This window comes from Trifolium pratense, linkage group LG2, assembly GCF_020283565.1.
Source record: "Trifolium pratense cultivar HEN17-A07 linkage group LG2, ARS_RC_1.1, whole genome shotgun sequence".
Taxonomy (NCBI): domain Eukaryota; kingdom Viridiplantae; phylum Streptophyta; class Magnoliopsida; order Fabales; family Fabaceae; genus Trifolium; species Trifolium pratense.
This window is the reverse complement of record NC_060060.1, coordinates 11567288-11579135: the sequence shown is the minus strand read 5'-3', so window position 1 is coordinate 11579135 and position 11848 is coordinate 11567288. Positions and strand designations below refer to the sequence as shown.

Below are 11848 nucleotides of genomic sequence, written 5' to 3'. Positions count from 1 at the left end.
AAGTTCGGTTAAAAATTATTTTTATTGGGAATTATTAAACTTGAGTTCTTCATAATATTTTATTTATAAACCACTTAAGTCAAAATACTATATTTGATTCATACTTAGAAAAAATGTGGTGCACTTCTTAAGAACCGTATAATTATCTTAAAATTTGTCTGGTTAATTTCTTAAAAATGTAAAAAATATTTTTTTAATATTTTTTTTAACAAGTCAAAATGATATATATATATATATATATATATAGCAAACCTTGGTTGGGAGGTCGCCCTAAGGTAAGGTTACGATCCGTCGGGTTGGTAAAGCAACCAGGATCCTCTTTCCTCCAAAAAAAAAAGCTCTACCGATTGATATATATATATATATATATATATATATATATATATATATATATATATATATATATTAAGAAAAATCTTTCCAGCACAAGGCATGCCAAGAGAGACTGAGTAAGGATACAATAGAGTCAAAATACAAAACCGAAAGAAACTATACAAGACCCAAGCAAAGCATAGGACTAGACCACCAACTATGACAGTTCAAAGCTAAGGTACTACTCGCCGCTTTCAACCACCTGTAGGAAAAAATCTTGATCTTGTCCAACATAGAATGTAAAGAGTTTGCCGAGCCTTTGGATAACCTATAGTTTCTTTCGGTCCACACAACCCACACACAAGCAAGTCATATGAGTTGCATGAAGGAACGTCGAGCTCGAAGACCACCCGCTCAAACAGTAAACTGAACAAAATGCTCTGAAGGAATCTGAGCAGTCACCGATGAAGAGCCAATCCAAGAGCTGACAAGAGGCCAAAGAGCACCAAAAATGCTGCAGAACAAGTGCGGAGTCAACTCAACCTCTCCACAGATATTTTTTTAATATAAAAGTTATTTTTTTTATCTTTAACAAATGTCCAAAGGAATTAGTTGTTTTTATTTATTTTGGAAATAAATGAAAAGAAGAGTTGAATTGTTTGATTTGCAAAAGCTGACTATCAAAAATAATACAAGACAAAACTACACGTGCCAAATTTTAAAGGTATTTAACATTTGTAATATGGACAAAATGTTATTTTGATATTTTAAACAGTGTGTACCAAAGACAATAATTTGTCCTTAGGTTTAGTGTGATATAAGAATTTGAGTTTTTTTCTGTACATTTACTCTTAATATGTTCAATCTTAAAATTCCTTAAAAAAAATGTTTAATCTTAAAAACAATTTTAAAATTAAACACAGTGCAACTAGTGAGTTTATAAGTGTAATCTGCACCTTAGAAAGACGGTTTTGTATGATTGAGTTAAACTCAACCCAAATTCTAATATGGTATCAGAAAGTCTCCCTCAAGATCGGTTGGATATCATCTAATATCAAACCACCAATTATAGGATCACCCACCATTTTTATCGTCGCACTAAACTCAACCGTGTTGGACACGAGGGGTGCATTAAAAGTCTCACATTAATGTGAGATGACCTCAAGATATGTGTATAAATGGGAGCAGTTCTCAACTTACAATACAAGCCATATTTGTAGGGTTGTGTTAGGTTCAACTCAAATTCTAAGATGTCTCAGAGCCTCCTCTAAAATCATTGGACCACTTGCTATTAGACGACCTACCATTTATATCCACACACCAAGTTAAATAGAGATTAGTAGGGCCGATTCCGACAATTTGGAGGCCTGACACCGAATAGCAAAAAAACGCTGACTTATTGAGGATTGACAGGTTTACTTCTTCCGCATGTATAAGTAGACAAGCTAAGTCTGGCTTACAGATTAAACTTTATTACGAGTTCTACTTTTATTCCTCACCCTCCTCCTAATTTTATTAAGCTATTATGACAGAATGTTGCTAAGGTTTTTTTATCGTCGTGTTCAAATGTAATTTGACCTAACGACTTTCCTTTCGGTGGAAAAAAAAAAGACTGAAAATATAATGCAAATACACAAAATTTGACTATCACTAAGAGAAATAATTAAAAATTTGAGCGACAATAGCATCATGCATGTCAATACAAAATATATATATGATACTTATTACTATTTTAAATTTTGGCAAAAAATACATAATGTGATTAAATTACAAAGTATTTTATGTTTTTCCTAAGTTTGATGGAGGCAAAAAGCTTTCAGAAGTCAAACCCCGTATATTAAAATCTACCTCTTCAATCTTCCATCTTTCTTCCAATTCCCTTTTATGATTTGCTGATGCTTCACCATATCTAGAAACAGTAACACGAGTTGTGCCACTATGTGACACATTAATTCCATCAACATACCTATAATCATCAATTACTGACTCTAAACTTGTTTCCCAAAAAATATCATTATCATCTTTGGTTCTCATTGTTAGTAATCTCGAGTCTTCAAATTGAACTAAGAGACCTGATCTTTGACTGAAATACCCCCATATTGTGTGATGGATTACTTCAAAATTTGGGCCACTTTGGGCCTCACGAATTGCTGGGCTTGTTTCTAATTTTAGAATGAAACACTCTTCATCGTTGATTATTTTCTCTCCTATACATGCAGCATCTAAAAATAAGTTTGCTGTAGCCCTTGGATCCAATCCCTGACAAACAAATACTTTAGTTACATTCAACAACATCAACATTCAAATTATGATACTATTATATGTTATCATCATTTGTAAAAAAAAATACATATATTCGATCGAATGATTTAGGTTTGAGAAGTACTGGTAACACACTATCAAACACATGTTTTTCATCACACGCTTTTATTAGTTAAAATTTACATGTATTTCACCAAATTATGTAGGTTCCATATAAATTTGATGGGACTCATGTGAATTTTAACCAATTTTATAGAATCAAATAAAATCTATTTCGGACTGGGCCAATGCCCAATCTATGCGGCCCAACCACTCCATATCCAACCTAACGCCACTCCCTCGCAGAAACTCTCTCGTACGCCAATCACGACAAACATGATAGTTAATGTGCACCACCTAAAGTGGATACACTTCTCCTACGCTCAAGTAGTGTTGGATTCATCTCAATGGCCTTCATCAGCCTAATGTCAGTTGTCCTCAGCTGACACATACGGTTATAATCGTCTCCCCCTATATAAAAGCAAGCTTTGACGCTAAGATACACAATTTTGAACCATTTTTCACTTCACTCTCTCTCAATCAAATACTAACCAGAACGTTTGAGTGTTAACGTGTGTTTTGTAGGTACTTTCCCCACTATACCTGAACTCTATTGCCATCGTAACTTCCTCAGGTCTCACCATCAGAATCACCTAATTCTGTTCGTGGTAGACCAAAATCAATTCACTAAAAAACAATTTTTCATCGCAAAATCAAACATACCTGAAGGAATCGACGAAGAGGTCTTGGAGCACCTTTTGCAATGGGTGATTGTTGATTAGAAGAATGACGCCATGAAACCTTACCATTACTACCACAACAAACCTTGCAACCAGACACAACAAGCTCTAAACACCACAAATCTGGGTCCTTTTGCCATAAAACAAATCCTCCATTTTCTTCAGAGGTTTTTTTCACCTCACAAGTATCACTAGTATGATGAAAATCTGAAGCAGTAATCTTGATTTGTCCCGTTACACACATACTTTCCACTGCATTCAATGCTGGTTGTCCTCCTGTTGCTGCTATATATTGTTGCACTATATATTTGGCCGTTGATGCTTCCTACCACACAATCAATCACCCTTTTAGTCATAATCAAAATTATACTACTACCAATGAACAAAAAAATAACACACATATACGGTTAGTCACACTCATAAAAGTTAAGTACGGGACAGAAGAACACGTGACATAATTGTATAAGACAAAATTATTGAACGAAATTTTTTTAATTTTTTTTGTAATCTATAACAAAGGGATCTTCATTATGCATGAATCTGACAGATAAAAAGATGACAACTTTGAGAATCACATCTTATGATATTATTTGTGTCGTTCTCTTATTAGAGTATGATATGTGGAAATAATATTCTATTTATCATTTTCAAATAATTGAATAGCACAAACAAAAACATAATAATTGTTCATAAATTTTGTGCATAAAAAAAAAGGTAGGTATATGTATTCTTACATGTATACTAAATAAAAAGATATTTACATATTCTAATACTTACGATTGAACAATCTCTAACGGGACGATGAATGGAATGTCCTAATTGAACTTGAAGAGGAATAAGAGGAGAACCAACAAGATAAAGCAAAAACCGAAGCTCGTTTAACCGTGCCGAAACCGTCGGGGAAGACAATTTATCCTCAGTTTGAGCCTTCATCCATGTTAACATATTTTGCCACCTTATTGTCACATTACTTCCCATATTTGAAAACATTTCTTCAGGTATAGGAATTTCAAGAACAGTTTCCAATCCATCTTCTTTATCTATGTTTGGACATAGCCTCCTTAATGATGATTTTGTAGCTGCTTGTTTCATTTCATTAGTGTGAAACAAAAGACAAAGAAAAGAAACAAGACAAGGTATGTAATGTAATGTATGTACGAGGATGAAGTTGATTGAAGATGTGAGATGAGTGAAGAAAATTCAGAGAGAAAATTAAGGAAGAGGGTTACAGTCAAAAGCTAAATCAATGTTTAATTAATGTGAGGGTGTGGTTAATTAGTAGGCTCTCCTTGTTTATAGGTGTCGTGTGGGTACAAAATTGTGGTTTGTTATGTTTTATTGTTTTTGTTTAAGTGTCTATTTAAAGATTTAATCCATGATTTGTGCTTATATAAATGAGTCAGGATCCGTTGACACCAACTAGTTTGACACCAAATGTTACACCTCTCAATAACGTTTTAACCGATATAAATTTTATAAAATCCACCGTTGGATTGAAAGTTTACATCATATAGATCATTTGTGTAAAATTTCAGACAAATCCAAAATCATTTGATATGCTATTGAGACACATAAAGATTAACGGCATTTAAAAAAATACAAAAACCGTTAATTTTGATGTATCTCAATAACATATCAAATGATTTTGGATTTATTTGAAATTTTACACAAATGATCTATATGATGTAAACTTTCAATCCAACAGTGGATTTTATAAAATTTATATCGGTTAAAACGTTATTGAGAGGTGTAACATTTGGTGTCAAACTAGTTGGTGTCAACGGATCCTGACTCTATATAAATATATCCCTTTTACTATATTTTCAAATTTGCATGTATAAACGAAAATATAAAAACTTGACAATAACAATTAGTATTGTTTTTATTAACTTTCGAAGGGTCTCAATAATTTCGACTTCGATCGTGAGGTAAATAAAGTCTAATTAAAAATAGTTCTCACTAAAAATTGAACTCGAGTTTTTCCGAACAATTCAATCTGAAGGAAATTCATTAACCACTTGAGTTCAGTGTCTATTATAATAATTGGTATTTTACATTATGTTTGTCCACTAACAATTAGCATAATCTTGGTTTAAATATGATTTTAGTCGCTGCAAATAAAGTGTTTTTTTTATTTAAGTCCCTATAAATTTTTGTTTGGTTTTAGTCTCTACAAATTTAAAAATTGATGGTTTTAGTCCTTGATAGTATATGTCTCAATATAATCATGACATGTGGTGTCACGTCGTCCAATAAGATATTTTAAATTTTAATTAAAAAAGTGATGACAACACATAGTATACCTTAATATGCCGGTCAGTTTGATCTAGTTGTGAGAGGTTTAGATAGTATGCATGATGTTCTAGATTTGATCCTCATTGCCAACATTATAAACCAAAAATATAGTATACCTTAATGTTTTTTTTTGTTGAATATTTGATAAATAATATGCAATTTGTTTTCCCTCATTTTCCCGTGTTAAATGTGACTTTTGAAGTCATACATATCAATCATCAAAAATATCATCAACCAATTACATGCATCACACCATCAACCAATTCTGAAATTTAAATTAAAAAATTAAAATTTTAATATAAATAAATCATACACAGTTACTCCATTCTCATATATTAAACATTACTATTTTTGAGTCATACGTATCAATTATCAAAAACACATAAAACCAATTATTACATGCATAACACCAACAATATATTCAAAAAAATTCTCCTTAATTTTTATTTAATACTACATGCATGATTATTTAGTTATTCTCTTATTTTTATTTTCATATTTTCTTTTGTGTTTTTCTCTTTCCTTTCCTTTCATTTTTTTTTTGCATATATTCATAAAAATAAAAGACAATTGTGCAAACTTACAGAGGACATTGCTATTACAAAAATAACAACAACAAAAATCCTCTAACCATTTACAACACTATTAAAATAAATTTATGTTCATTAATTATAAAAAAAAATTATGTCCATTATATATATATATATATATTATGTGTATTACAAAAATAAAATATAAATTGGTGTCTCTTTAAATATGGGGTCCTGAGCAGCCGTCCATCTTGAACCGTGTTTAGGACCGCCATTTTTTACAAGTACTTCCTATATAAATTTATTTTATCTTCATGTATTCGTTAAACTATTTGTCCCGGGCGAAGCCTGCTTTATCCCTTAATGTCGAGATGATCTTCGCCTTATAAAAAAATTAAAAAACTATTTGAATATATACCTCAATAGATAAATTTCTTGCTATCATCATACTATTTGACGACAAAAAAATGTGTTAAAAACTTTGGTCGCTTAAACAAGTAATTAGAGGATAGGATGCGGTTGTTACTTGTTTAAGGAACCGAAGTTTTTAACACTTTGTGATCGCCTAAGATCGTAGTATTTGTTGTTTTCCTTTTTGTTGGGTTATCACGAGGTGGACATACGAGGGATCATCCACATTGGGTTTAAGAACAACTTTACAAGTGAGTTGGACACCACACATTAACCCAAAACATTAAGGCGTTAGGTTTATAGGGTCTCTCACTTATAAAGTGGATAGTTTGTCTTCCCGCCCCCATGTTTCTTTTTCATCCCTCTGGCGCGCGCTAGAGGGGTGAAAAAGAAACATGAGGGCCTAATGAGAAGTCATCTATAAAGTGTTCAACCTCCACTTTTCTAAGCAATGTGAAACTTAACTCACACTTGCCACAACACATTTTGTCTTTTCTTTTCTCCTTGATTCAAAAAAAAGTTTGGTCTCCAACTCATTTATATGAAAAAAATTGGTTGAAACGGAACAACCACCACTTGGGAGTAAAGTTTATGTCTATGTTCTCCGACAAATTAGTCATCAACACTGCAGGTGAAAACTTCGTGGTAAAAAAAATTAAAGCAATAATTAAAAAAGAATAGATAAAATAGTAATAGTCACTGAGTTAATTTCAATAAAATAAGAATTAGGGGTGCAATGTGCATACTTGGAGTAAAGTTTCCTAGTGAGACAAAGACGCAACGACCAGAATCCAAATACTAACCAGTTGTATGAATTTTAATTTCTTTATATAAATAAATGAATCGCTAAGTAGGATCTTTTTCACATTCATTCATTTTTCACCATGCAACAACAATTCAATTTAAATTTTTAGTAGAAAGTGTCATATGGTAATATTATAGTTTATTGAGATAGACAAAAAAAAAATATTAAACTTAAAAATAAAGAAAAAAAACCCGATTTAAATACTTTAAATTAAACCAACTCTTACACTTTTATTTTTTAAAAATGAACTGTTACACCACCTCCATTTATTTTGTACCAAATAAGCTATATACAAAGAGTCCTTAATTGTGTCAACAACTCTGAGTTAGCCTAGTAGAGTATGATTTGATTTACATACAACATGTTGCATGATCAACTTCCTATTAGTCATTTTAATGTGAAGCAAATGTATTACAAACTCACTAAGTTCAGAGTCATCTTTTCCTGCTTAAATCTTTAATCCTTATATCTCAAACTAAGCATTATTGCTCCCGGACTTCATTTGTACCTCAACCTTAGAATCTTTCCCAAAGATAGTCTCCATATCTTCTAATGATCTTCCTTTAGTTTCAGGCAAGAAAGAATAATAAAACCACCATCCCAAAGCATTAATACCCACAAGCATAAAGAAAGTTCCACCCAATGTTATAGTCTTAAAAATTGAAATAAAACTAGTAACCACAGCCACATTAGTAATTCTATTCACAACCACACAAACACCAAGACCTTGTGCTCTTAACCTAAGTGGAAAAATCTCAGAACTATAAACCCATGTCACTGGCCCAATTCCAATAGCATTAAAAGCCATCAAAATATACACAACTACAACTATAAAAATTATAGCCCATAATGGTTCTTCACCTAACTTAGAATTTTCAACTATAGCTGAAAAAATACTTAATCCTAACATTGACACAACTACACCTCCTGAACTTACCAACAATAAAGTCCTTCTCCCAATTTTATCTAACAAAAAACTTGATAACAATGTAAATAATGTTTGACTTATTCCAATACCAACCGTGGCTAAAAGTAATGTACTTTTTTCAGTGATTCCTGTTCTTTCAAACACTCTTGGACTATAAACTGCAATACCTTCAACTCCACAAATTTGTTGAAAAATATGAACACCAATAGCTGCAAATAATATCCTACTAACATGTGGTGGGGGTTTATAGAACATTTCTTTTAATGCACCCCCACCACTTTTAGTTTTATGTGGCACATGAACAATGTTTTGGATGCAATTTTCGTCGATTCCAACGGCGATTTTTATTTCTTTCAATCTTTTTTCAGCTTCTTCTTTTGAACTAGAGATTAATAAAAGCACTTTTCTAGAATCACCTAACCTTCCTTGCATTACTAACCATCTTGGTGATTCTACTAATTTTAGCATTAGAATTACTAACCCAATTGAAGGAATTGAAGGAATAGCTAACATTATTCTCCATCCAAGTCTTAAAGATAACTTTCCAAGGAAAAAATTTGAGACATAACCAAGTAAGAAACCTATGTTAATGGAAAGATCAGGTAGAGAAGTTAGAAAACCTCTATAAGAAGGTGATGAAATTTCTGCACTATAAACAGGTGCTATTATAAGTGCAAAACCAACACCGAATCCGGCAATGCTTCTTCCGGTAATTAAGATTGGAAAAGATGAACCATATCCCATTAATGTTGAGCCTAAGAAGAAGAATATCGAAGATAACATGATTGTGTAGCGTCGACCAATGTAATCGGATAATCTTCCGGCAATCATGCATGCTGGTAATGCACAAACATTTAAGATTCCTGCTAGAAGTTGAACTTGCATGTCACTGATCATGAGTTCTTCTTTTATGAATAAGAGTGCTCCAGCCATAACTCCTGTAACTGAAAAATTATTTTTGTTTATTAGTCGATTTTGTTCGGCTAGTTTATGATAAATTCATAAGCTAACAATTTCACATTGTTTAATTTGTATTACTTCTTTTGTACACGTCCAAGAAGTGTAAGCTCAGTAGTAAGATCTACGTCTTCTGTACATAATATATATAAGTCAATTTCACATTGTTCTACCAAGATTATTCTTCATTAACTCTATTTATAAATAATATGTGAAAAAGAGAATAAGAAATTGTTAAGAGTATAATAAGAAAATTAATAAGGAGGAATATATAGGGAGACAACAAAAGGAGAAATTACAAAAAATTTGACATGAAAATAGACTATGGTTACTAGTTAGAAGTGAACCACACCTTTCAAATTTGATGGACTGGTGGGGACTAGGACAACTGCCGAATCAGGAAAGCAATTGTGTACACCTTTTAGGTTTGATGCTTGGTGGTCTGTGGCCTAGGATGATCGCGAATCATGATGACAAATGCGTAGACCTTTCAAGTTTGGCGATTGGTTGATTGTGGATTCGAATGATCAAATTCGTACACCCATTGGCCAATTATGAGTTGTAAGCAATGTTGTCACAAACACGCATTGTGTTTAGGTATGAAAATTGAGTTAAATCAATGGTAAGTAAACAACCCGTTTTTTTATAAACTCGTGAAAACATCAATTTTGAATAAGTTAACTCGTGGTGGAATCGGTAAAATCGAGATAAAATTGAGTTAGTTTATTTTAATTTTATCCGATTTTAAAGAAATTTACTCTTTTCTTTTTAAGTTTGTTTTAATTTTTAATAACCGTAGAAACTTATTAAACTCTTGTTTTTTTAATAGTCTTTTTTTTTTTATGTTTGTATAATTTGGTGGGATAATTTTAGAGGTTTGATACAAGCTTTGTTTTTTTGGATGTTTTTATTACTTTGGTGGGATAATTTTAGATGCTTTTATACAAGTTTTTATTCTTTGAGGTGTTACTACAAGTTTTACTCAAGAGTTTCAGTAATTTGATAATATCGGTCCACATTAACTTTTGGTATAATCAAACGTATTATTATAAATTATAATCGTAATATGATATCGTAATATTAAAACACAACTACTCACCAAAAAAAAAAAAAAAAAAAAAAAAACACAACTATAATATATTAGACAGACAATAGACAACAAAATAAAAATAAAAATAGAAAGTCACTCACTATAACCAAATATTGCAGAGATAATAGTGGCAGCCAAAACACAAGCACAAGCATGCTTGTTGAGACTATTTTCATTTGCACAAATATCTTCCATGGATACTACTTTGTTGTTCCCATTTGTTTCTTTTCCCGTAGACATTTTTTTGAGCCAATTTGTATGATTGGAAAATAATTTTAGTGATGTCCTTTATATATAGAATGAGGAAAACTTTAATTTGCAAATAGTTGTCACCATTAATTTAAATTTTTTGATTGTTCAAGTGACCAAATGTTGTTTCATTATAGAAAGAAATTTTGTCTCTACCTTCACCTCAAAGAAATATTATAATATACTTATTATTATATATTTTTTCATTTCCACATAAAGCCTCTAAAACCCTAGTTGTTTTCAAAAACTCACTAAAAATTACCCTTTGAAGTTATTTTTGTTTTTATTTTTTTAGCCTTTGAAGTTATTGTATAGATAATTAATTAGTATATGCATATATTCTGATCGAACTGATTCCTTCATTCATTTTCAAATTAATTACCAAACTCTATATATACCATTCATTTAATAAAAACTAATTTAATTCGTACAAAAAGAATAAGAAACTAATTAAATTATATCTTTGATATTTTTCCAAACGAATCTAAGATATTTGTCTAAAATATTTGTCCTAAACTCATACGTGTCAAAATATTTTTATGTTCGATGGAATTTAAAGATTATAAAATTGAGTAATACTATTAAAATTAATTTCCCAAAATAAAAAACACCTAAATTAGTTTACACAATGACATTGACATGACAATGATAATATGCCCCCTCTTCTTGAAAGCTTCAACGGCTCCTAAAAAACCCAACAAAGTTATAAGGGTAAATGAGAAGAGTAACATCACACTCTTCAATGCATATTTTTTCAACACATTCTCTTATGAACAGATCCTCTGCAGCTTAAATTTTTTCCTGTGAAATCTTAGCCCTTCATTCAATACTATTTTTAATTAGTCAAACATAATTGAAGAATTGAAGGTGAGGATTATTACTGGACAGTCTCTCGTGTAAAACCCACTAAAGAGGATCTTTCTCCATTCTCTCTGATCAAAGTTTGGTGGAATTCAACCAAGATAATGAATTCAAATGATTAATGAATTTCTCTTGGAATGAATTATTCAGAAGACCCCGAGTTTAATTTCAGGTGAAATTATTCTAATGAGAAATATGATATAACACTTAAGCCATAAAAGAAAAGAGTGTGTTGCTACCACTATTCTAATGAAAAATATGATATATAGAGACATGCTAGGGGAACACAACATTGGCTAAACCGTACATACATGGTGTGCATACATTACAACTATACATAAAGCTTAAGAGATACTCTTGTGTGGTCAT

At 31.3% G+C, this 11848-nt stretch overlaps 2 protein-coding genes across 7 annotated transcripts; both read right to left on the bottom strand.

Annotated features, from left to right (window-relative positions):
• Positions 1 to 1951: 1951 nt before the first annotated feature.
• LOC123911076 lies at positions 1952 to 4492 on the bottom strand. Its single transcript, XM_045962420.1, has 3 exons — positions 4131 to 4492; positions 3337 to 3678; positions 1952 to 2571 (listed from the first exon to the last, which is right to left on the bottom strand). The coding sequence occupies exons 1-3, from the start codon at positions 4443 to 4445 to the stop codon at positions 2092 to 2094; spliced, it is 1137 nt and encodes a 378-aa protein (XP_045818376.1). The 5' UTR covers positions 4446 to 4492; the 3' UTR covers positions 1952 to 2091.
• Positions 4493 to 7571: 3079 nt separating this feature from the next.
• LOC123911074 (probable polyol transporter 6) lies at positions 7572 to 10684 on the bottom strand. 6 transcript variants are annotated; one of them, XM_045962414.1, is made up of 4 exons: positions 10471 to 10601; positions 9632 to 9766; positions 9361 to 9412; positions 7572 to 9266 (listed from the first exon to the last, which is right to left on the bottom strand). In XM_045962414.1, the coding sequence occupies exon 4, from the start codon at positions 9253 to 9255 to the stop codon at positions 7870 to 7872; it is 1386 nt and encodes a 461-aa protein (XP_045818370.1). In that variant the 5' UTR covers positions 9256 to 9266; positions 9361 to 9412; positions 9632 to 9766; positions 10471 to 10601; the 3' UTR covers positions 7572 to 7869. The 6 variants fall into 6 exon arrangements, with proteins under 6 accessions (XP_045818370.1, XP_045818373.1, XP_045818374.1 ...); XM_045962417.1 differs by lacking the exon at positions 9632 to 9766 and having other exon boundaries at positions 10471 to 10607; XM_045962418.1 differs by lacking the exon at positions 9632 to 9766 and having other exon boundaries at positions 9361 to 9409; positions 10471 to 10607.
• Positions 10685 to 11848: the final 1164 nt, after the last annotated feature.